This window comes from Pelophylax lessonae (assembly GCF_965119305.1).
Source record: "Pelophylax lessonae genome assembly, chromosome: 8".
NCBI lineage: Eukaryota > Metazoa > Chordata > Amphibia > Anura > Ranidae > Pelophylax > Pelophylax lessonae.
Window position 1 is genome coordinate 253,740,632 of NC_138775.1, and position 26,361 is coordinate 253,766,992.

Here is a 26,361-nt window from a genome sequence, read left to right on the forward strand (position 1 = left end):
TCGCGGGGTCAGTCCCTTAATGGGACTTTGTCGCGGCCGACCCAGCGCGGAGCTATGGCCTGCACGCGCTCGTAGGCTGAACTGCGGTGACCACTGGATCTCAACATCCAGCCCGTCGCCCAGTTCAGCTTTCTTGCTTGAAGATCTCACAGGAACACTGGAGAAAAAAGCTGTCTAAAAAATCTTTTTAAGAAAAAAATCTTGCCAGGACCGAAGATCCCAGCAAGGTATCTAGGTCCTTACTCCTAACTAGACAGAAAATAACTGATTTGCTGAGGCAGAGAGAGAGAGGATATACCCTCTGGGACTGCCCCTAGGGTGTGGCCAGAGCATTTTAATTTCCTGTCTAGTCCTGCTCCTGTGGAGGCAACATAACCCGAAGGTGCTGTATCACCGAGGACTACGTCTGTCAATGAGCGATAGAGAAAGCAGGATGAAAGATTGGTCCTTGGGACAGCAGATCTTCCCTGAGAGGAAGTCTCCAAGGAGCATCGGCGACCAGCTGTACCAGATTGGTGTACCAAGACCGGCGAGGCCAGTCTGGAGGCTCGGCAGAAGCTTGAGAGGACGAAAGGCGTAAATCAGACGATACTGACTACAAGGAGTCACTGTGTCTGTGGCATCATCTAGAGCAGTGGTTCTCAACTCCGGTCCTCGGGACCCACCAACAGGTCAGGTTTGCAAGATAACTAAATTACATCACAGGTGATCTCATTTGCGGAGATCACCAACCTCCAGTAGCATGTGGTTAAGCTCTTCGAAACATGTTTAGTCACAATTGACATAATCAAAGGGCATCATCAGGGGCGCCCCCTGATGTCAATTGTGACGAAACATGTTGGGAGGAGCTTAACCACATGACACTGGCATGCTACTGGAGGTCGGCCATGTTTTTGGATGAAACAAACTTACACCACCTTTACCTATATGTTTTTTACTTTTGGATTTCATGTGAGTACCTTGTGTGCAGACTTCTGTGAGGTTTTAATAAAACCTAAAAAGGATGTCTGCGCAATGATCTGTTTATTGTTTTTTTTATATTTGCAACGAGGATCTATTTGTTTGGTCCATTCCACTGGACTCTAATGCCCAAGCAATTGATGTTCATTTTGCCTGATTTGAATTTACTCGCCTGCTGTGTTATTTGGACCATCTGCGATTGATGTCCACTCTACTTGATAAATCTTGTTTGAGTGCTGTTTATCTGGACCGTCTGGTAAGAGCCTGCATGTTTCCTACTTTCCTGGTGGTGGACACACCGGCGGTTTAACCTTCACATCATTTGATTTCATCTCAATGGGGGGATCAATTGGATTAATCTCTGAGCGCAGCTAATTTATTTGAGGTTTGTGTAAAAACCTTGAAAACGCTCCAACGTCGGAAGCGGTACAATCGCCCCTTGACGCAACAAGTCTTGCACTGCCCCATCCCCTAAGCGATCCAGGGACAAGTGCAGGTTCGAAGGGAAGAACCTTTGCTGAGGGTACGATCGAAACTAGATCTTGTAGCTGGAGCAAATGACTTAGTGGACCCACTTGTCCTGGTTTAGGGAGGTCCACGGATCTGGAAACCAGCGAAGACATCCCCCCACCTCAGATACGGATAACGGCGACTCTTCATTCGGAGGAAGTCTCGTCCGCAGGTCTGGCAGATTCTGCTGTGGGCTTGCCTGAATAAGACCTCTCAGAACCCCGGCGGAGGCCCTGAAGGGCTTAGATCCCTTGTCTTGAGACCCTGAGGGACAAAAAGGCAGTTTGTGAGCCAAAAAAAAGGCCCCCGTCTGCGACGGGACTCCTTACCCTTGGAAGCCTGAGGAAGAAGAGTGCTCTTTCCCCCTGTGAGGCATTTGATTGCATTTTAGCCAGATAATACCCCGCAGGACTACCGCTAAGACAGTCAGCATTTCAAGGGAGCGGCGCCCAAAGAGACATCGCAGACAAACTGTAACCCCTGGACACACTGATCTGCCAGCTCGGCAAAGGCAGAGGGGAGCTGTTCCCCCTCCAGGTCCCGTCGTAGAAGTTTTGGCCACTATGTCATAGCTTGCGACACCAGGGCAATAGCAAATAGTGGTCAAAGTGCCGAACCAGCCACAGTGAACATATGGCGGGTCAAGGCCTCCGACCTCCTATTAGCCAGATCTATAAAGACCGGGGACTCAAACCCGGATTAACGTGGCTTTATTCAACCTGGAAGTCCACTAAAGAAGTAATTCAATGAAAAACCACAGGAAAATGGTCACTGAGGCCACACAAAGGCCTGAAATAGACCACTGAGACGGGGGGGGCACTGACTGGGGAGGGAGGGGAGCCTGGGGGTCAGACCTTCCCAGGGAGGGGTCCACGTCCACCCCAAAACCCTCCAGGGGTAGAGAGGGACAGCTACTTACCACACCAGGAACAGGTGGGCACCGCTCTGGACAGACCACCACTCCATCATAATGTGGTTGCTGCCAGCCAGGAGAAAACGCTGCGGCTCAGGCCGAAGCCAGTTAGTTTGCGCCCTCGCGAGACGTTTAAATTGCAGGCCAGTCCAGTGGGGCTATGTCATGGCTGACCTAGTGCGGCGCTGCGGTCTGTACTCGCTTGCTGGTCGGACTTGGCAGACCATAGGGATCTAAATTATGCAGTTCGTCGCCCAGTCCGACACTTGATTGTAGATCACACAGGAATAAAATTATAATATAGGATAAAAACTCGATTTAAAAAGAAAAAAATGCCAGGACCAGAGATCCCAACAAGGAACTAGGTCCTTACTCTTGACTAGGCAGAAAAAAAATGGAATACCCACAGCAGAGTGGGTGTATACCTCCTGGGACTGCCCCATAGGCGTAGTCAAGTTTTTGTCTGCCTAGTGTCCTACTCCTGTAAGGGGCAGTATAACCCATACCAGTCATGAAGATGAGCTGTGTAAGTCAATTAACAAAAGAGAAAGTCCTGTGTCCTGTAATGTATAATTAATAACATTTTCAGAGGTAAGCCTGCTCAAGAAAAATTTAAAAAATAAATGGACTATTTCGGACTATTGACTGGTTCTCTAACAGAAACAAAGCGGTTGATTTTCTAAAACTGGAGTGAGCAAAAATCTGGTGCAGCTCTGCATAGAAACCAATCGCCTTTCTGGTTGTTTGTCAAAGCTTAATTGAACATGCTGAAGTTAAAAGCCGATTGGCTACCATGAAGAGCTGCACCAGATTTCCAGTTTTAATTACTGAGCCCAAGAGTGACATCAGAAAAAGTGGTCCATTGAGCCTTCTATTTATTTTGGTTTAAAATTTTGTTTTTCACGTTATTTTCTTGTTTGTGTTAACCTTTTTTGTCTGGATATAGCATGTTTGCATATACTATGTTTACATTGAATCAGACTACCTTTATTATTACGACTTTCACACATGCGCACCATCCCTTTAATCAGTTCAGTCACATTTTTTAAAAGAAAAAACACATGAAGTTTACATCAGCTTTTCGTCGGTTTTTTATCCATTTTTCATCCTTTTTACATTCAACTAGTAGAGTCCTTAACTACTTGAGTTCTGGAGCTATTTTTTTTCATGCAAAAACAGGACTGTCTGTTTACATCCATTTTTCGTCCAATCAGTTTTTCAAAAATAGGGCTTTGATCCGTTTAAAAAAGTGGATGTTGACAGAAGTGGATGTAAACGGATGATCATCAGTTCACATCCGTTTTCCCATAGCGATGCACTGATGTCTGTTTTTCATCCGTCCATGGATAGATGGATAAAAAACAGAGAAACGGTCCCCATACATGAAAGGGTCCTTATGCTATTTAAAAAAATCTAGATAATTCAAAAGGGACTGAAAACATCTTGCATATGTATAAATCTGTTGTTACTGGATATCATTATAGACAGTTAGAGAACCCTAGTCCCGATAAAAATCACCAGAGATCCTACATAAAAACCAGTCAGTCTATTTTATCCTTTAGGGTCCATTAACATCTTGGCATTTAACATCAAAGCATTTACACAGGTTATCCATGTTTTGAAACAGTGCTAGTTCCCATCTCTGCAATGCATTAGCATGCTTTGTCTTTTTTTAAATCCATCAAAGTGCGTACAATGCAGGAGAGTTCGAAAGATCGGTGCTGCTCTCCCTTCATTTCTGGATTTTGCAGTGCATTTTATATAAGTGGTGTTAGTGCCCCAGCTCCCATGCTAATTTATAGATATGGACATATTTGTTGGTATCCTTATGGCTCATTGAAACACTTCCAAGTGTAAAAAGATAAACATTGATGATGGCCTATTGTACAAAGCTATAACATTTTCTATGAGAAGATCACTTTTTTTCAGCTATCTATAATATTTAAAACTGTTCCCTGTATCACACACCTTCCATCTTGTAACCAGCCTATTTAAAAATGGAGAAAAGTCATTATTAGTTTGGTCGCATACATCACACTGAACATAGACCAGAGAAAGCAAAGGAGAGCTTTGTTGGATGAGATCAGAAAGAAAATTACGGATCATAATGTCAATGGTAAAGGCTACACAACCATCTCCAAACAGCTTGATGTTCCTGTGGCTTCACTTGCAAATATAAATTTAAGTGGAAATTCAACCCCAGATATATCAGAAGGATAGCACCAATGGTGGACCAAGGCCAAACGTCCAAAGAGATACAAGCTGAACCTCAAGGCCAAAATATATCAGTGTCTGGCTGCTCCTTCTGTCACTTTTTGAATGACGGTGGGCTCAAAGGAAGGGGACCCAGGAGGACTCCACTGTTGAAAAAAGTATAAAAGAAGCCTGACTGGAATTTGCTAAAAGGCATATTGACAAGCCAACTTCTGGAGAATTTCCTTTGGCCAGATAAGAGAAAAAACTGGAGCTTTTTGGCAAATCAGAGCAGGTCCATGTCCACAGATAAAAAAATTAAGTTTCTGAAGAAAAGAACACTGTACCTACTCTGAAACATGGAGGGGGGCTTAGTTATATTTTAAGGCTGCTTCTCTATGTCTGGCATAGGGTGCCACGAATCTGTACAAGACTATCAAGGAAATCTGGAGTGAAACAGACTGTTCAGTGTTAGACAGCTCTGTATCAGTTGCAGGTTGTGGGGTCCCCCGACAGGATAATGACCCAAAAAACAAAGCTAAAAGCACTAGAAATTCGCTAAGAAAGAAAAAAAACAAAAACACTAAACTATCTGAAGTGAGAGCTACAGAAATCGTTCATTTCTTCTTGGTTGTGCAAAAAAATATTATATTAAATGGTCTCATCAATTTTTGTACATGCCATTTTCATCAGTAATTTTTATTTAAAATATTCTGTTGAATTAAAAGCAAAGTCTGTTTTTTTTTTTTTAAATATGGGACAGAAGATCCTAATTACTCTGGTCAGTTGCAAGTTATGTCAGAGAATTCTTTTCTTCTTCGTGGATGGGTACCAACAAATTTGTCCAAGTTTGTGGCCAATACTTCTTCGTATTTGTATGTTACCATGCCAGCTTGTGCCGGTCAAACCCAACTAGTTTAACGAGTAAGTATTAAAGTACACCTGTCATGACAGACCTATACAGGCTGCCATTGCTATCATTGGTGATGCTTTGGCTTCCATTCTTTGAGAGTAACCAAGCTAAAACAAGAAAGGATCCCCAACCAGGAAGAGAGATTGGAAGGCTGGATTGAGAATGTTCGGGCAAAAAAAAAAAAAAAATTAAAGATTGCCTTCAATTATCCAATCATGTGGATAGCAAATTCCTGTTTATTTCATTTGCACATGGTTGGATATTTTGAGTCAAACTTCACTCTGAGTGGACATTGTCAACTCCTGTAGTAAATTAGTCTTGGGCTAGGTTCACACATGTGTGGTGCGAATTGTAGGTCTTTTTCACTGAGTTTCCAAAGCAGCTGTTCAGCTGCGATTTCAGATGCAAATTTTCAGAGTGGGCAGCCACTGGCATCTAAACAATTCCTGGATGTTTAGAAACGGGCCAGGAAGCTAGCTGCCTTGTGTTTAGCAACTGACTCTTAGATCCCCGCTGACAGCTGAATGTAAACCAAAGAATTGTCGGCAATAAAAAAAAAAAAAAAAAAAAAAAAAAAGTACCCAATGCTCATTCACATAAGGGGGGCGGGATCTGGGGGGCCACCAGATTCCGATAAACCCTCGCCTGGATAGATGGGAAAGGGGGGGATGCGTTTTTTTTTTTTTTTTTCTCAATTCGTGTTCAAAACAGAGGACATTCGATTCACAGACATTCCCATAGAAGGCAATTAGCCTGGAATTGGCATCTGACCCGCAACGCAGTGCTCAGAAAATGCACAGGATTCTTTTTCAATTCACACTGAAATCACACTGCAGATATGTAAACCGGCTCATAGAAAGCCGGTTTGGTTCTCATGCCATGCGAATCTGATACAGTTGAAAATGCATCCAATTCGCATATATGTGAACGAAGCCTTAAAAGGATTTTGAAACACTGACATAAAAAATATTAAAATGTAGGTCAAGCCAAAAACTTTTTTTTTCATGGTTAGGGATAGAATATGTAGTAATTTAAGCCCCTGGAAAGTTTTCACTACTATTCGGGCTCCGTTTAGTGGTTTTACCAATGAAAATCTGCATCTGGGTCACAGACAGAAATAAAAAGATGACAGGGATGACACATTCCCTACTCTACTAAAAAAAAAAAAAAAAAGCCCTTATTGCTACTGGAGATCACTTCTGGTCTGGTAAAACATTTTAAGCAAAGTAAATCTCTCCAACAGAGGTCCACATAGTGGTGAAAACCCAACAGGTTCTAAAACTCTTCCTTGTTCTAGCCAAATGATGGAAACAATTGTAACCTTGACATTAGAGCTGCATGATTCTGGATAAAATGAGGATCACAATTTTTTTGCTTAGAATAAAGATCACGATTCTTTGCGTAACATCACCTTTCACATTATACAAAAAAAAAATGGGGTAACTTTACTGTTTGATTTTTTTTTTTTTTAATTTTTAAAGTGTATTTTTTCCCAAAAAATTGTGTTTGAAAGACCACTGCCCAAACAGTGTGACAAAATATTGCAACTGCCTTTTTTTCTCTAGGGTCTCTGCTAAGAAAAAAAAAAAAAAAAAAAAAAAAACTATATATATTGTTTGGGGGTTCTAAGTAATTTTCTAGCAAACTGACCTCCTTTACAGACGGAAATTCATCACTTTGCCCTAAGGCTCCATTCACACCTGGGTGTTTCTGAGCGTTTTTCAGCTCCAAAAACGCTAAAAAAAAAAAACGTTCCAAAACGCCCAACAAATAAAACCCCATTCATTTAAATGGCCCCTGTTCACATCTGAGCGTTTTGCAAAATGCCTGTAGCTAAAAAAAGTACATGAGCTTCTTTTTGGGCTGATTACCAGCGTTTTTGATAGATGTCAATGCCTGCCTCCAAAAACGCCTGAGAATCGCGGTAAAAAAAACGCGCAAAATCGCTACGCTCAAGTGTGAATGCAGCCTTAAAGAACCAAATGCTACAATGTGTATTTATCTCCCAGCGCTGAGCAATGTAAATAAACATTTGCTGGCTGCGATTTTTTTTTGACAGCTCTGAGCAGAGAACGGCTCTGCACTTTATTGAGTAAATGCTGAAAAAAGATCATGAGGGAGGGTTGAATTGAGATCACAATTTTTTACGATTAATCGTGCGGCTCTACTTGACATGCCCTTTAAGTCAAACACAACCAAGGAACAGGAGTCCACCAATGGCCACTTCCATACTTCCCTCATTACAGGTGTACGTTAACTCAATATCCTAAACCTTCCTTTGATAAAAAAAGAAAAAACTGATCTCCCCGCTCTCCTCCAGATTGGACAATTACATCCTCCAGTATTGAACAGTAAAAATCTTGTGATCTCCAGCATTTATTAAAATTTTTTTTCTTTTTTTAAGTTCATAAACGACAACAAAGTTACTGTATAATTGATCTCATACAACCAGCATACAACAGCATGTCCTCAGTCTAAAATGAAATACAAAAGATTTTTCATACATTTTTTTCATACAAAGAATTTGTTTAAATTTATTGTGACGTATATATATATTTTTTTTTGTTACATAAAATTTGCTACAGCAAAGTATCTTAAACTTTTCTTGCACACATGTAAGTAAGTGTGGACAAAGACTGAAGTTCTCCTCGGCCTCCTTATTACACCGCTGTGCAAAAAATAAAAAAGAAAATAAAAAAGAAAAAACAAACAAAACGAAAAACGCTTGCCAACCTGAGGACATACACAGAGTGTTGACTTATATATCTCCAAGTTGGTAATAAAACATCTCGACATGGACCTGTCTCGTACACACATCTGAGGATACCCCCTATTTGTTTACTGAAATATTCACAAACAGTTTACTACCAACTTTCCTGTGGTAAAAGTAAAGGTCGCCATTTTGGGGTGTGGGGGGGTGGGGGGGTTGGGACACTTTAGCGTCAAGCGACGTTAGCCCACAAGATGGCCACCACAGCTGTGTGTAGTCTACAGGCGCATTTTAAATAGGTTAAAAGGAAGTAACGCCAGTGACTTCAATCTCCCAGCATTCACACAATATGATGGCTAAATATATATATATATTTTTTTTATATATCAATATCGATCCATAAAAAAAAATTCTGTGCATTTAGATGGATCAGAAAATGACTAACGTTTATTGGCGACTGGTTCAAGTGTGCTGTTTTAAGACAGTTCACTGATAAATATATATATATATGATGTGTACAAACAAGCAACAAAACTAAGTGGAGGGGGACAGAGCAAAACATTGGCTGCAAAAGGAATTAAAACAGGGGTGGGGAAGGGAAAGATGCTGCTAATGGCTAGCCATTCTATCAGATTGCAAGTGGGGAGGTTAGGCCCAAATGCTACTGGTGCGGCCTCCTGGCTCACGGTGCTGTGCATTTCGTGCGAGGAACCCATAACGGGTTTGAAAATGACAGCTCGAAATGGTGGCACCTTGTGATAATCTTCATTTAGATACATGATCTTAGCCAGCACCTCATCCTCCGTTTACTAATATAGTAAACCGGAACAAACCATAGTAGCAACGTCTAAGGAGGGGGTCAATGATCAATGATAAATTTCAATGCAGCCTATATTTATTGTTATAGGTTTTTCTTTTTTTTTGCTAGAATTAGCTTTTCTTGCGAAGATTAAAAAAAAAAAAAAAAATTAATTCTGAAAACAGAACAATTAAGGAGTCATAATAGTGTCACATTTTATTAACTGTGGTTATGTTTCCTTAAAAAAAAAAAATACTGACCGGAGCTTTTATTTAAGAGGGCAGGCAGAGCAATATTAAAACCCATCTTTTCACACAAGTGGCCTTATTAAATACCAGTGCGAAGAGTAATGCGTGCAGCAACTCGCAGCAAGATAAAAAAGACTTCTGGCAGCTAAGTCCAGGAGGGGCACATAAAGTCTGACTTCTGATTGGTTGCTATGAGCTACCACACGCTATTACTTTTTTACTTCAGTAATGCGAGTCAATACTTTAACACTTTGTAGGACAAGACTAGCCGGATGTCTCTGCTCAGTGATGTGTGCATCGTCTTGTCATGTAACAAACAGATCCTACCCGGAAAAAAGGGCGGGCAATAAACAAAATACAGCGCAGAGTGGGGGGGGGGCGGGGTGTTGGAGGGCAATGGTCTAGCTAATAGAATGTCAAAATCTACTTTAGCTTCTAACCAGCAATGGTCAGTTTCATTGAAGGCGAAACATCTGAAAACCAAGTGTCGGAAGAGAACAGCCTGTGCTGCCCTCGACAATCAAACCAATCAATTTCTTCTTTAATTTTCTAATGCGCCAGAGAATCAGGAAACAGAGAAGCTAATTGGTGCCAATGCAACACATGCCATTCTTTATATGGCCACGTTCGCCTGTAAGGACCATGTATGTAAATGTATGGCCCTCGCAAAGTTTAGCTTCACAAAATAAAATAGGTTATATTTGAATGCTGTGATGAAAGATAACCTGTAACTTCAGACGAGGATGGACAGGAAAGAAAATTATATATATATATAAGTATATATTCATTACAAAGTGGCACAAAATGGAGGCAACAACATTATCAATTGTAGTCCTTACTAAGTGCAACATCTCCCGCAGTCACACACAAACACTCATTACATATCAGAAATAAAAAGGGAGTGTAAGTTGGGTAAAATACTACTTAAAAACGGTGAGGAGGACGAGGTGGCTGGGAAACATACAAGACGCCGGGATGGAGAAAAGAAAAAAAGAAGAAGAAAAAAAAAAAAGGAAACACAAGATCAGTGGTCTAGTATTCTGCGTAACAGCACAAACAAGGCTTTTTTGTCGTTGTGCCGGGGTACTAGGGTCGGTGCAAACCGCACGCATGGAAGATGGCGCTCTAGACTTCAGTCAGCTTTGCGGAATGAAGGAACTAGGTAACTGTTTTGACATAAGATGGTCTCAGCTCCACCCCATCTGAAAACAGAGTGCAAAGATCCCAAAAATGTGAGCCCTGATGCCGTGTCACTCTAAATGCACATCCTAAAAGTCAGCAAACTCTTTTGCGCATTTTTCAGTCAGGGACACACGAATGTCTTCCTCTTCGTAGTCGTCGAAATTGCTGGTGTCACCCGGCCCTCTGCACTTTGGTATGAACGGCGCTTCAACCTAAACGGGAAGATAGACAGACATTAGTAAAGGCAAAAGCACATGGATCCTAAATGAGGCAATAGGAAAGTGCTGCAAAATCAACTGACACAGTGGAAGGATGACCCAGGCCTAAAACAAATTACAAATTACAATTTGAGCCTGGAAGGAAATTCTCCATATCATTAATATCTGGACCTTATGCCAACAATGCATATTTGAAGACCATACAATCATCTACAAATATTGCAAAATAATTATATATTTTTGCTGTGGTTTTGGTGTGTTATACACTATATGGCTAAAAGTTTATAGACACCTGACCAACGCACCTACATCAGCTTGACGAACAACCCTTTCAAAAATCATGGAATGTAATATAGACATGGCTCCCCCCTTTACAGCTAGAACAGCCTCCATCTTCTGGGAAGACTTTCAATTGGTATCTGTGGCAACTATTTTCCATTCAGCCAAAAAAGATTTGGGAGGTCAGGTACTGATGGTGGACAAGACGACCTGGTTTGCAATCTTATTCCAATTCATCCAAAAGGTGTTCAGTAGAATTGAAGCCAGGGCTCTGTTTGGGCCACTCGAGTACCTCCACACAAAACTTATTAAAACCATGTCTGGCTTCGTATAAAAGGGCACAGTCATGCAGGAGCAGAATAGGACCATCCCCAAACTGTTGCCACAATGTTGGACATGCACAAACATCTGAAATGTATTTGAATTAACAGAATCCTTCTATGGAAACACCTGAACTCCATCATTCCACATACTTTGGGCCATACAGTGTCAGGTGTTCAAAAACCATTTGTCTTGTATGGCATTTCCACAATATCAACAAGTGTCATTATCTGGTCACCAGGGGGCAATGTTGTGCTGGTGACTTTGGGGACAGCAGTGGTTTGTTTACAGAAAAGGAGAAAAGAAAATTTCAGTAAGGCTTATGTACACTTGCTACAAAATGTGGCATTTGACATACTTTTAAAGCGCTTCTGACAAAATAAAATGGTTAACTTACAGTCCTGCTCACACTGTTGAGTTTGCTTTTCTTTGCTTCAAAAGTTATACCCCATGTCGCTTTCTTGGTGCTTCAAAGAGTCTCCAAAGCCTAAATAGAAATCTATGACAATGCTCGCTTACAGCACCTGCAGCTTTTGAGGGGCCTTTATTCAGTTAGCTTCACTTTGTTTTGGAGGTTTTGCAGGTATGAGCTATCCCAAAATGCACTCACAAACCAACAAGCAACCAGTCTTCAGCAGTCACTTCTGGTTTATGTGTATCTATTCTGGGAGTGTCTGGTGCAGACGTCATATCTGGGGTGCAGCATGGAGCAGCAGGAAGGTTGGCAGGTCTAGACTAGGGTCGAGCAACTAGCAGACTGCACACATGGTGTGCAACATGGGAACACTATAGCGGAAGATGGGGACTGAAGATGGAGGACTGAGCAGAAGAGGATCAGTAGGGCTTGGTGACTAGAGCTGGAGAAACTAGATGTCATACGTGGGGTTGTGCAGTATTGGAGCAATATAGTGGGAGGTGAGCAGGGACTGGATGCAGGAGGAGGATCAGCAGAGCTAGGGGGCTACTACTGAGCGGAAAATTAGTTGAGCGGGGGTTACTACTGAGTGGGGAATCAGCTGAGCTGGAGGCTACTACTGAGTGGGGGGATCTGCTGAACAAGGTTATTAATCAGCAATGTTTGGCATCATACAATATAATTCGAACATTTAGCAGTACTCAAACAATATGACAAGGACCACACCACGTGTCTTCCTACAGAGTGAACTAAAAAAGTCCTATCCAAACAGGATCTAATTTGATCAGTCTTCATAGTTCTTGTGCAGATGATATGAAGTTCCGTCACCACACCTCATGTGTCCACTCCCCAGATCTCTTAATTAGAATGGCTCTATATTAACCCTCCCCCTCAATATGGAATAAAAAAAAGATGACAATTAGATCGATGCACACTATATCACTCATTAATATCCACTTCTCCTCATGGGATCTCAAAGGATATCAGTAACTCTCATCCATAAAGGAAAGGAAATAAGCCACATGGAGTAGTATTGCTAAAAAACTTAGTTGCTTATTAAATAAAAAAAACCCTCCTTATATGCACTCACAAGCATAAAACATTATCACAGCAATTCAATATCCAAAAAGGTTCCACATTGGAAGAGAATTCATCACCTGCTCGATCCTGCAGTCTCTCAATCACCTCTCCCAATTGAATTGCGAGCGGCGATACCTGGGTCAAGATTGACAGAGGGAAGAGATGGGTGTCACATGGTCACGTTCTGATATTGTTTCAGGTTTGTGAGCGCATATAAGGAGAGGTTTTTTTATTTAATAAACAACATTGTTTTTTGTAGCAATATTACTCTATGTGGCTTATTTCCTTTCCTTTATGGAAGTTACTGATATCCTTTGAGATCCCATGAGGAGAAGTGGATATTAATGAGCGATATAGCGTGTATCAATTGACTGGTCATCTTTTTTTAATCCATATTGAGGAGGAGGGTTAATATAAAACAATTCCAATTAAGAGATCTGGTGAGTGCACCAGATGAGTGGACACACGAGGTGTGGTGACAGAACTTCATATCATCTGCACAAGAACTATAAAGACTGATCAAATTCGATTCTGTCTGGATAGGACTTTTTAAGTTCACCCTATAGTAGGACACACGGTGTGGTCCTTGTCATATTGTTTGAGCACTGCTAAATGTTTTTCATAATATATTGTATGATGCCAATCATACATGAATTATAACCAAATTTATATAGCAGCTACTAATAAGCTATGGATCTGCTGAACAAGGGTACTAATAAGCTATGGATCTGCTGAACAAGGGTACTAATAAGCTATGGATCTGCTGAACAAGGGTACTAATAAGCTATGGATCTGCTGAACAAGAGTACTAATAAGCTATGGATCTGCTGAACAAGGGTACTAATAAGCTATGGATCTGCTGAACAAGAGTACTAATAAGCTATGGATCTGCTGAACAAGGGTACTAATAAGCTATGGATCTGCTGAACAAGAGTACTAATAAGCTATGGATCTGCTGAACAAGAGTACTAATAAGCTATGGATCTGCTGAACAAGGGTACTAATAAGCTATGGATCTGCTGAACAAGAGTGCTAAAAAGCTGGGTATCAGCAAAAACAGGGGTTAAAAATGAGCTGGGGAATCAGCTAAACTGAGGTACTAATGAGCTGGAGATCTGCTGAGTGGGGGTACTACTGAGCCTCGGTTCTATTGGGCCCCCTTTAAAGCAAATAGCAAAACACCAAACACAAGGCATTTGCCAGGTATTAAAGTATTACAGAAGCATCAAAAAAGCATGTGGAAGCAGTAGGTGCTTTAATGTGTGGTAAAGACAAAGCAAGTGTAAACCAGCCTTAAAAGTACAATCACGGGGTTGGGGGTCTCTATTAGTGTTCATCAAATCTGACTGCAAACTATCTTCAAGTGAACGGATTAGGGTTCTTTAAATAATAAAATAAACCCATGCTGCATGGGAACATTTTTAAAGGCAGCTGGCAGACACAGGTAGCAAGATAATTCGGCTCTCTTGTGCACCAGCCCTGGAAACGACTTACTTCTGGCTATGGGGAGAAACTCCCATCAGAAAATGATAAAGGCCTCTTAGTAGGTCACTCTTGTAACATTGTTCCCTTTTCCCCACATCCTCTCCAGCACAGCAATGATTTTTCAGGTTGGTGTTTCTGTGCTTTGACAGGTGTTCTATAGCATCTTGATAAAAACGTATAATTCATTTCCCTCGTATTTCTAACATTGCCATCAGCTAATTGCAATACTTTTTCTTATTAAAGTGGAGTTCCACCCTCATTTTATACTTACCTCCATCTTCTTGCTCCGGGTCACCTGAAAAACAAATGGCTAATCGCATTTTTTTTTTTTTTTACTTACCTCGTAGCGAAGACAATATACTTACCTTACTTCCTTCTTCCTCGGGCGCGGCCCGTCTTCACTTCCTGGCTCTGCAATGATTCCTGGGAGCTGAACGTCATCGCTCCCAGGAATCATTGCGCCTGCACCGGCCCCGACGTCAGTTCTGGGGCGCGTGCGTCATCCCCTTCTAAACAGCTTCTGGGCATGCCCAGAAGCTGTGGAGGGATGACGTGCGCGCCCCGGAAGTGACGGCGGGGCCGGCGCAGGGCATCGTGGGACCGAAGAAGGCGGAAGAGGACGCAGAAGAGGACGCGCTGGCTTCAAGCTGCCCACATATGAGATGGCAGCGCTGGACAAGACTTTTTCAAGGTAAGTATTTGTCCTAACAGGTAAGTGCAACCCGGGACAGATCAGAGGCTAGCCATTGTGGAATGCACTAGCCCCGACTGTCCCGGGGGTATTTAAAAAAAAAAAAAAATCCAGGGTGGAACTCCGCTTCAACTCCAGTCTCCCATTTTCCCAAAAAAAGGCGGGCTAACTTGCTCCGCCAATTTAGTGAAAATCTTCTAGATCTGGGATAAACAGTGCTTTGGCGCAACCTTTAAGCTGAGGATTTTTTCGAATGGTAATAGGTTTTCTCCTGATCTTATTGGCTGGGGCAGTGTCTCTACAAAATGTTTTCACCGGTAATATCTTAATTCATCCCTTGTGTGTCTTAATTGCTACATTGTGCATAGTATCTCTCTCTCTCCCCCCCCCCCCCCCCACTCATATCTTTTACCTGTGCATTTTTATATTTATAAGAGTGAGGAATTCTACAGTTCAGTAGGAGAGAACTGGGCAAAAGAAGGGCTGCAGACACTGCATGGGATTTCCTTGCAGCAGAGGCATCATAGAAACCACAGGAAGAGCTCACTGGATTATCTGGCAGGATCAACTGGTATTTTTAAAGCCCAACTCTTGGCTTTTAACTGTATCCATGAAGCAGGACACATGAACTGCAAGTTTGGTTTTTAGGAGAGGGGGGGGGGGGGGTTAAGTACAACTACCTTATTTCCCTTTTCCCCCAGCTGGTGCTCTCCCAATACATTTCAGCGGTCTTTGCTGTCCTGCAGTGTAGTTGATGTCACGGTGTGCCTGCCCGACAAAGGCTTTAGGGGACCGGTCACAGGAAGAGGAGGAAGGTTGCATTCGTACTTCTTCCTTCCCCTTCGAGCCAAACACTTCACACAGTGATGGGGGCGACCCACTGCATGAGTACATTTTACAGCATACACAAGTTGGGAAACAAACTGCATAGGTTTCCTTTCTGTCTTTGCATAGACATAAAACTTTAAAGTGGTAGTAAAGCCCATTTTGTACATTTTTCTCTACATTTGACCCTTCAGATTTTTTTTTTTTTGCCATCTGTGTCACTGCACAGATTTCCCTTCACTTCCTGTTCCATAGCCAAACAGGAAGTAAGAAGAAATCCCTGTAAATCGAAGGAATTTTTTGGGGACCCCCAGGTCACCAGAACTAGTGTACCCTTTGGAAGATTTCCCCTCTTATTACTTTTCTGGAGACAACCCAAAATGTAGGTAATTTCTTCTACTTTCAATGATAATGGTAAACAGAACAAATAGAGTAAATCTCCTTAAAGAGTTCCACCCAATTTTTAAAGTTCGGCCCCCTGCATTGCTTACCACATTGCCACTAATCATCGGAACTTACTTATTTTTTTTTTTAAAAAAAGCTCATTTACTTTTTCGGCTTTTAGACAGGCGCAATTCCACTGTACCTCCCCGGCCACCCACTGGCTCCTGGGATATACATGTCATCAATCCCAGGAGTCAATAGGCAGTCTCCGCAATACAATAAGTGCACCGCAATATGTACGCAGTGTGCATGCGCGAGATTGGAAGGTGCATGCTGGGTAGCCAACCCTATCTTGGAAGAAGCTACGAGAAGGCTTCAGATGCCCACACTGAAGATGGGAGGTTATATTGAGTATTTTTCAAAAAGATCTCAAAGACTACATATGCTGGAATGTATTATATAGGATGTGACAATAGCGAGGGTGTTTTAAGGAAAAAAAAAAAAAAAAAGGCTGGAACTCCGTGGGCACGGACAGCAATAAAAACTGACAGGTGTTCTAATCCCTTTGCACTCTATCCAAAAAAAGTATGCTTTTAGTTATACTTTAGGATTGGATTATAAAACCTAGAAGCTAATTGATTACTAAGCACAGCAGCACCAGATTCTGTGTGCACCAGTTTTAGTAAATCCCCCCTAGTTTATGGACATGAAGTGGTGCTTCGGACTAAAAAAAACACCTTACTACTAAAAGATTTAAAAGGGTAACTATATATAATTTTTTATAAGAGTGGTACATGGATACAATACCTGTAAATACATATTCGCCAGCACACCAAGGCTCTTGCAAAAGCAGTCCAAAAACTTTATTCAAGTTACGATCACATCAAAAAAAATAGTGCAACGTTTCAGAGCCGCACAGGACCCCTTCGTCAGGCATGTGATCACATGCCTGATGAAGGGGTCCTGTGCGGCTCTGAAATGTTGCACTATTTTTTTGATGTAATCGTAACTTGAATAAAGTTTTTGGACTGCTTTTGCAAGAGCCTTGGTGTGCTGGCGAATATGTATTTACTTGTAACTAATCCAGTTGCCAACTGGTGATCGCTTCAGCACCCAATATACACGAGCCTACAAACCAGGAAGGTGTGCGATAGGAATATGAACTATATGGATACAATACCTGTCTGTGTCTTTGTTGGATTTGATTTGATCTCATTAGACCTGGTGATCATTGTCTCCAGGACTGAGTGAGGGAAAACCCAGAATAAAGAGCGGTCACCAGAACAGAAATAGTGAAGAAATAAGGACACCTGTCTGTCACTTTGGAGAGGTGTCCCCTTTACTTCCTGTTGTGTCAACAAAAGAGGAAGTAATGGAAAATCTCCCGAATAGGACACATAAAAAAAAACAAAAACTTGTAGGAGCTTTACAGATCGATGAAAGAGGTATTCGGATTACACTCTATTCATTTTATAAGCACTAATAAAAAACCTGTAAAAAATACGCTTTCCAAAAATAAACAGGGAATTAAAAAACCACAATCTAAACAGTAATTTACCTTTCTCTGGTAAATGGCGATCCAATCTGTAGTGGCAAACCACTTGTGGTTCTTTATATCGTTAACCCCGTTCTTCAGATTGCCATATCTTTTAGTCAGGTCTACCTGCAGCAAGTTCCTTAGTAAGTCTTTAAGGTCTGAACTGAAATGGGATGGGAACCGTACCTGGGCAAAGAGACATTTTGTGTTAGCGGTTAAAACTCTAAAACCAAAGTTATACAATGGACGTATGACTATTCCACGAAACACATACTACTGAAAAATGTACTTGTACAATATCATCAAATGTAAAAAAACATACAACTAAACAACTAAAAAAAAAAAAAATAAAAATACAGCCAATTTACTTGATAGTGTATCCTTTGTAATTTTTGTACTTGTGCCCAATCCCAAAAACAAAAAATGAAATATACTGCAGCCTACTAGTCATTAGGTGGGGTGGCTGCATGCGTTTTTTCATTTTTTTTTTACCTGGTGATTCTGCAAGTAACAAGCTCCTTTGTTCTCAGGTGACAATTCTCACTCACCATTCTTTATCTATGGAAGAGCATCCTTGGCTCTTCTCCATAACCAGTTCACAACTGCCCTATAGCAGATTTACGCGCAGCTTCTGCTGTGATTGGTCATAGTTGAAGCTGATCAGCGATACTGACCAATGGATGTCCATCGACATCCGCTGATTGTCGAAGAGAGACACAGGACAGAGCCCTGCATATGTAAATAATGCAGAGCTCTGTCCTGTCAGCGGGGATGTGATGGATTTTTTTCCCCAACCCATCACATCCCTTAGTGAATGCAGCACACATAGTACACACAAACACTGGTTAGGCACACATTTAACCCTTTGATCGCCCTAGGTGTTTAAGCCCTTCCCAGCCAGTGTCATTAATACAGAGACAATGTATATTTTAGCACTGATCACTGTATTCGTGTCACTGGTTCCCATAGTGTAAAGAGTCAGACTGTCTGCCTCAATATTGCAGTCCCGCTATAAGTCGGTGCTCACTGACATTACTAGTATGAAAAGAAATTCCAGTATATATACACCGTAGTTTGTAGACGCTATAACCTTTGTGCAAACTAATCAATATACCCTTTTTGGGATTTTTTTTTTTTTTTTTACAAAAAATTTGTAGCAGAAAACATATTGGCCTAAATTTATGAATAAATTGGATTTTTTTAATTTTATTGAAAAGGTTTTATGAAAGTAAAAAATAGTGTTTTTTTGTTCAAAATTGTCAATCTTTATTCGTTTACAGCGCAAAAAATAAAAAACCCAGAGGTGATCAAATACAACCAAAAAGCTCTATATATGGGGGAAAAAAAGGACATAAATTTAATGTACATCATTGCATGATCGCGCAATAGTTAAAGTACTGCAGTGCCTTATCACAAAAAAATGCCCTGGTCATGAAGGGGGGCAAATCTTCCAGGGGTCAAGTGAATAAAATAAGGCAGAGGTCTGTGTATTCAGACAGTGGGGAAATCTTTCTAACATACAATTGCTCAGTTGAAGGGATTCGCCCATCCAAATAGAGTCATTTTTATTTTCATTTAACCAGCGGGTTGACATGTGTATAAATGTCCTGGTCATGAAGGGGGGTAAATCTTCCTGGGGTCAAGTGAATAAAATAAGGCAGTAGTCTGTGTATTCGGACAGTGGGGAAATCTTTCTAACATACAATTGCTCAGTTGAAGGGATTCGCCCATCCAAATAGAGTCATTTTTATTTTCATTTAACTAGCGGGTTGACATGTGTATGGCCAGCCTTAGGGTACCTGGAGGATTACGACATGTCTGTCAGCTCAAAGCTACTTATTATGTCCATTAGTCTTCTATACTAAAAAGGTTATAGCTATGCAGTGGAAATTCTCTGATTCTTCGAAAACTCCTAAGCAGCAACAAATTATAAATCAATTACTTATTTGAAACTAACTTAGGAGGCAGGAGGTTGTTCAAGTTTAAGAGCCCCCCCACCAAGACGGTTCAGCCCCTCGATCAAATGTATGCATTTAGACTCAATGCTATTGTATCCCATCATACAGCTGTAAAATTACCAGATCATAATTGATACTTGTTATTTCCTATGTTCTTGTGTACCCTATACATTGTATTACACATTCAAAAATAATGGAATTTTTAACGTACTGTAAAATCCATTTCGCTGATGTTAATTGACGGACACAACTCCTGTCATTCTTGACCATTGGGTTATGCTGCCCCCTGCAGGAGTAGGACACTAGGCAGAAAAAAAACTTCTGGCTACACCCACCCATAGGCAGTCCCAGGGGGGAATACTCCCTCCCTCTGCCATAGTCAATTAGTTTTGTTACAAGCAGTGTCAGGAGAATCATAACTTGACAGGTGGGTGCTGTGTCCATCAATGAACATCAGAGAAATGGATTTTACGGGATGTTAAAAATCCCATTTTCGCTTTCCTTAATTGATGGACACTGCTTTGGAACGTCCCAATGGTCAAGAATGACAGCTGTGTCAAACATGAGAGGTAGGAAACAGCAAACAATTCCCAAGGCTAAACAGTAGCCAACCAGGCGACAGGAGCTCAACCAAAACAACTGGAGCCAACCTGAAAAAAACAATACACCCTCAAAGAGGATCAGGTCCTTTTAAACAACAGCCTATAAAACCTTGTGGCCAAAGGAAAAAAGAAGCATCAGCGGATGCCAACACATCCACTTTTTAGAACTTTGTAAAAGTGTGCACCGATTACCAGGTGACTGCCTTACAAACCTGCGTCACTGACGCTTGAGGACGGAAGGCCCAGGAGGCACTAAGTGCCCTAGTAGAGTACGCCTCGACAGGGAAAGGAGGAACCTGACTCCTGATTGAAAAGGCCTGAACCACCGTCTGATCCATGTAGAAATGGTCGCAGAGGAAGCGGACAACCCTTTGCGAGGTCCATCCGTGAGCACAAAGTCTGACTTCCTGAAAGACTCCGTAGCTGCCAGGTACACCCTGATTGCCCAGACCACATCCAAGGCATGCAAAGCAATTTCCTTCGGATGTTTAGGCCTGGGACACGGAAGGCAACACAATCTCTTCATTTAAATGAAAGTCAATCAGAGATCAACTTAGGAAGGAATGACGGAAAGGGGTGAAGCACCACCTTATCCTTGTAAGCTGCCAGTTCCGACACCCTGCTTGCATTAGTGATAGCCACCAAAAAGGTCACCTTCTGGGACTGCGTAAGCAGGGGAATCTCCTGTAAATTTTCAAAGGGAGGCTTCTGTAGAGCTGACCGCACCAAATTAAGATCCCAAGGCGGCAACGGAGCCCGCACTGAAGGAACCAAATTTCAGACACCCTGAAGAAAAGTACGCACCAGAGAGTGTGTGGCCAAAGGTTGTTGGAAACTACTCAAGACCAATTTCTGTTCAAACCCTGTTGAAGGAAGGCTACGTTTCAAGACACCGAGGATGAACCCCAGGAGACTCACACCACACACTGTAAGTCTTCCATGTACGATGGAAGATATTCCTAGAGGTAGATTTCCTAGCTTTGAACAACGTAGTAATTAACAGCTCAGACAAACCTCTATCCTTTAGCACCTAGCGTTTAACAGCCAAGCTGTGAAGCCAGCGACTGTAAAGAAGAATGGGAGATTGGTAAATGGGACAGCAGATACTCCCTGAGAGGAAGCCTCCAAGGAACCTTGGTGACCAGATGCACTAGATCAGTGTACCAGGCCCGGTGAGGCCAGTCCGGTGCCACTAAGATGACTGGAATCCCTTCTGCCTCGATCCTGCATAGGAGTCTGGGCAGAAGCTTGAGAGGAGGGGAAGGCTTAGATTAGCCGATACTGACCCCACGGGCCACCAGCATGTCTGTGGCGTCTGCCAGAGGATCCCTTGACCAAGCCACAAACCTCTGCACCTTTCTGTTGAGCCAAGACGCCAACTGATCCACCTCTGGGGTGCCCCTGGGGTGCCCCCCCCCCCCCGAAGACACAGCTGCTGAAACACCTATGGATGTAGGGACCACACCCCTTGGTCCAACGACTGCTGACTTAGGTAATCCGCCTGCTGATTTTCCACCCTGGGAATGTGTATGGCGGAGAGGGCTGGAAAAAACGCTCTGCCCACCTTAGAATGCCGGCTACCTCCAGAGCAGCCAAGGCACTTCTTGTGCCCCCTTGGTGATTGACATAAGCCATGGCCATGGCATTGCCCAATTAAATGCGCACTGGACAACCCTGAAGACGATCCGTCCACCAACGATCATGACTCTGAGTCTGATTGCTTGGAGTTCCAAGACATTGATAGGTAGTCTGGGTTCTTCCAGCGTTCAGATCTCCTGAGCAGATTGCTTGCCGAGGATGCCTCCCCAGTCAGGCAGGCTGGCATCTTTAATGACCACTGTCCAATACAAGGGGAGGAAGGATTTTTCCCAGCAGAAGCGACAGAGAACGAAGCCACCATATCAAGGACTCCCTCATTCCCCGACTTAGCCGTATCTGATTGTCCAGAGACTGGGGAGTCTTATCCCATTTGGTCTCTAATTGCAGGGACCTCATATGGAAAGGTTCAAACAGAATGGCCTCAAAAGGTAGATACCATCAGGCCCAGCACCTGCAAGTAAGTCCCGAGGGATGACCATTTGTTGGACAACAGGAAGTTAATTGCAGCCTGCAATTTCTGGAGTTTGTCCAGAGGAAGGAGCACTCTGGCTACAGCCGAGTCCAGAGTCAGAGCCAAATAGTCCAACTTCGTGGACAGCACCAGGGCAGACTTTTAAAAATACAGAATCCAGCCGAACTCCCGCGTAGTTCTTATTGTGATCTCCAGGTTCTCCACCAGAGCAGAGGAAGATCGTCCAAGTAGCCCAGTACCATGATCCCCCATTGGCATAGCAAGGCTCGCACCGGAGCCAACACTTTTGTGAAGACCCGAGGAGCGGAGGCGATACCAAAGGGTAACGTCACAAACTGATAATGCTCTTCTCCCACAGCAAAGCGGAGAAAATGCTGGCAACTTGCACATATTGGAATGTGAAGATAGGCACCCTTGATATGTATAGGAGGCGAGGAAATCCCTCTGACGCAGGGATGCCACCACCGTGCAAATGGACTCCATTCTGAACTTCTGTACCCGTACAAAGCAGTTTAGCGCCTTGAGGTCCAGGATTGGACGCACTTTGCCTTTCTTTCCTGGAGAATGAACAGGTTTGAGTGAAAACCCTGAAAACATTCTGAGGCCGGTACTGGGACAATCACCCCTTGAAGGAACAGTCCCTGTAACCGCTCTGGGAACAGGGGCAGGTTGGAAGGAAAAAACCTTTTTGGGGGACAAGAGCGAAACTCGATCTCGTTGCCGGACCGAATGACTTTGTGGACCCACTTGTTTTACACCAGGGAAGTCCACGGGTCCGGAAACCAGCAAAGATGTTCCCCCCCACCCCCGATATGGATGAGGGCGCACCTTCATGCAGAAGGAGCCTTGTCCGTGGGTCTGGAGAAGCCCGCTCTCGGCTTGTCAGACCAGGTTCCCTTGGATCCACCAGAGGAAGCCCTGGAAGGCTTCGAGCCCTTGTCAGTCGACCCTCAGGGGCGAAAAAAAAAATTATGAGCCGAGAAGGAAGGTCCATGTCTACAACGAGGTTCCTTGCCCTTAGTAGCCTGAGGAAGAAATGTACTCTTCCCCCCTGTGAGACCTTTTATGATGTCATCCAGGGTAGCTCCAAAAAGATGATCTTGAAAGGGAAGATCGTCAAGACCTTTTAAGAGTCTGGTCCGCAGACCAGCATTTGAGCCAAAATGAAGGAGCACCGCCAAAACAGAGAGGCGAGCCATCAGGGGAGCTGCGTCCAAAGAGGCATCACAGATAAACTGCGCCCCCTGGACAAGCTGGTCCGCCAGCTCAGCAAAGGCAGGAGAAAGCTGTTCTTCCTCTATCTAGGACACGGCGTAGGAGCTTAGCCCACTCGGTCAGAGTTTGCAACACTAGGGCAATGGTAAATACTGTCCTCATTTCCGAACAAGCTAAGGTATACATAATGCGGGCCACATCCTTCGCTTTCCGGTCAGCAGGATCCTTAAAGGCTGGGGACTATTCCACTAGAATCATGGTTGCCTTGTTTAATCTGGAAACCGGAGGGTGCACCACCAGTGGCACAGTCCACTTCTTAAGGAGGGACACCTCATAGGGGCAACGCCTAGTAAAGCGCTTTGAATCCCCCCATAGGGACGCTTTGGTCATCCCCACTCTTTAGCGACAATTCTGTCAAAATAGGTGGGGAAAGGAAACACCTTTGCTGTTCTGGATGGCCAAAGTGTACCCTCGTCCTCCATCTTCAGGGTCTCACGCACAGATGCACTAATTGTATCAACCAGCACCTTTTTGTGCACGATTGCAAATGTGGAGGAATTATCCTCACTATCAGAGGATTCCAGGCATGTGGTCGCAGACCCAGCAGGGTGACCCACATCCGAGGCGGCCGAATCGATTTAGGATCTGACGAGACAGATGAGGCAGGGGAAGATGGGGGGCGCTTTTTGCTAGCCTGTCTCCCGCAGACCGACTCCACCCGGAAACAAGGGACTTCAGGACCGTGGTCAGTGCATGTATGGATGGATTGGACCCCGAGGGCCCCGCAGCCTCAGAGAGGGGATCAGGTGGGGAAACATGCTCCAAAGACTCCATGAGTCACCAGGGGGACCCCACAAAAAAAGTGTCACACACTAAGGGACAGCCCCCACCACGCTGGCAGCACCACCCGGTCGCCAGCACAAGGAACACAGCGATCCTCAGAAGAGAGGGAGAGGACCCCACCAGACTCCCCACCTGCCAACAGAGGCACCTGCAACCACCAGAAGAATCTGCCCACGTCCACCTCAAAACCCTCCAGGAGTAGAGGGGGGACAGCTACTCACCATACCAGGAACAGGGTGGGCACTGCTCCAGATCATCCTCTATCGAAATGGGGGGGGGGCTGTCGGCCAGGAGGAACTCTGCGACTCAGGCCAAGGCCAGGATGTATGTAACCTCGAGAGACGTTTAACTCGCAGAGCCAGCCCCCATCCAGTGGGGCTAGGTCACGGCCGACCAAGCGAGGAGCTGAGGTCTGTATGTGCTCGCTGGCCAGAATGGGGTGATCACTGGGTCTAGCGTATCCAGCGCCGCCCAGTCCAGCAGATGATTGTAGATCTCACTGGAAAAATACAGTAGTAAAAAAATTCCTATCAAAAAATTTTGCGAGGACCAAAGATCCTAGCAAGGAACTAGGTCCTTACTCTTGACTAGGCAGAAAAAAATCTATAGCAGAGAGTGACTATAGCAGGAAGAAGGAGTATACCCCCTGGGACTGCCCATGTGTTTAGCCAGAAGTTTTTTCTGCCCAGTGTCCTACTCCTGTAAGGGGCAGGATAACCCAATGGTCAAGAATGACAGGAGCTGTGTCCATCAATGAACGAAAGAGAAAAACACATTTTCCGTTAAAACATAAAAAAAAAAAAAAAAAAAAACACATGTATGGAGCTTCACTGGTACAATGACAGAGATGCTTATCTCTGCAAGCAATTTAAAAAAGAAAGAAAACAAAAGAAAAAAAACACAGTACAGAGCACTCTGGGTAGTGCAGATAAAACACATTTTAAAAAATAAAATAATTTCCGGACAAGGGATTTCATCAGTACATATCACCAAAAAGGATCCGTCTGACAGAACACTAGGTAACATTAATGGTTGCTGAAAACGCTCTTGCTAGGTAGCCGGCTATGGGAGAGATGTGAAGTGAAGTGAACACTGCAGGAATCATGGATACTGCCCTGCTGAAGTGGACCACTGCTCCATGGTTCCTGCAGCGTCCAATTTAAAAATACCATGTCCATGGATCTTGCAGTGTTCAATTTAGAAGAACCAGGTCCATGAATCCTGCACTGTCCAACTCAGAAGTTTCCAGAAAGCTGCTTACATCTTACTATTCGCCAACTACCTAGCAAGCAAATGTTAATGTGACCTGCCATTCTATCGGAGGGGTTCTTCCTGGTGATATACCATGATAAAGTCTCCTCATTTTAACTATTAAAAAAAGGCGGAGTGGGGTAAGATTTTGTATGAATTTATTTTTTTCTGTCTCGTTGCTTGACCTGTAAACTGGCACAACACTGCTCTGTATTTTAAGGTGTGAGGAAAATTGTGTGACCCTGCACCTGGATGTGCTCATCTACAAAAGTTGACTTTTCTTGAATGTCTTTAAAAACAAAAAAAAAAACAAAAACAAACGCCCAGTGCAGCATCGGGGTAAACAAAATGCAATCTGTCTACTACATGTGGACTTACCTTTCCTGAAACAATTTTTTCATATATTTGTATGGGCTGATCGGCAAAAAATGGAGGATAACCAGCTGCCATTTCATAGATTAAAACACCTAATGCCCACCAATCGACTGCTTTGTTATAGCCCTAAAAAGAAAGACAATTGTTATACAATAGAAACACATTCCATAGTCTATACAGCAATATTCAATCTTGACTCAGGAGGACCCAACAAAATCACTAGGGTGCCAGCTCTGGAGTTTGAATGCATGATATACTGATCATTCTTGTCAACAAAAATCTACCCGTAAAATGATATGTGCATTTAAAAGAGAAGTACGGGTCATTTTTTTTTCTTTTTTAGAATCATACTTACCTAGGTGGCTGCAGCATCGGTCTCCCAC

General features: G+C 43.2%; 1 protein-coding gene across 3 annotated transcripts in view; it reads right to left on the reverse strand.

Annotated features, from left to right (window-relative positions):
- Window positions 1-8,718: 8,718 nt before the first annotated feature.
- The window catches only part of PRKACB (protein kinase cAMP-activated catalytic subunit beta), a 212,319-nt gene continuing 194,676 nt past the window's right edge, over window positions 8,719-26,361 (reverse strand). For all 3 annotated transcript variants that reach the window (XM_082265317.1, XM_082265316.1, XM_082265318.1), the window contains exons 8-10: window positions 25,982-26,104; window positions 17,685-17,849; window positions 8,719-10,640 (exon numbers count right to left, since the gene is read on the reverse strand). In XM_082265317.1, coding sequence (XP_082121443.1) covers window positions 10,515-10,640; window positions 17,685-17,849; window positions 25,982-26,104 — 414 coding nt within the window. In that variant the 3' untranslated portion in view covers window positions 8,719-10,514. The remainder of the gene's footprint in view (window positions 10,641-17,684; window positions 17,850-25,981; window positions 26,105-26,361) is intronic.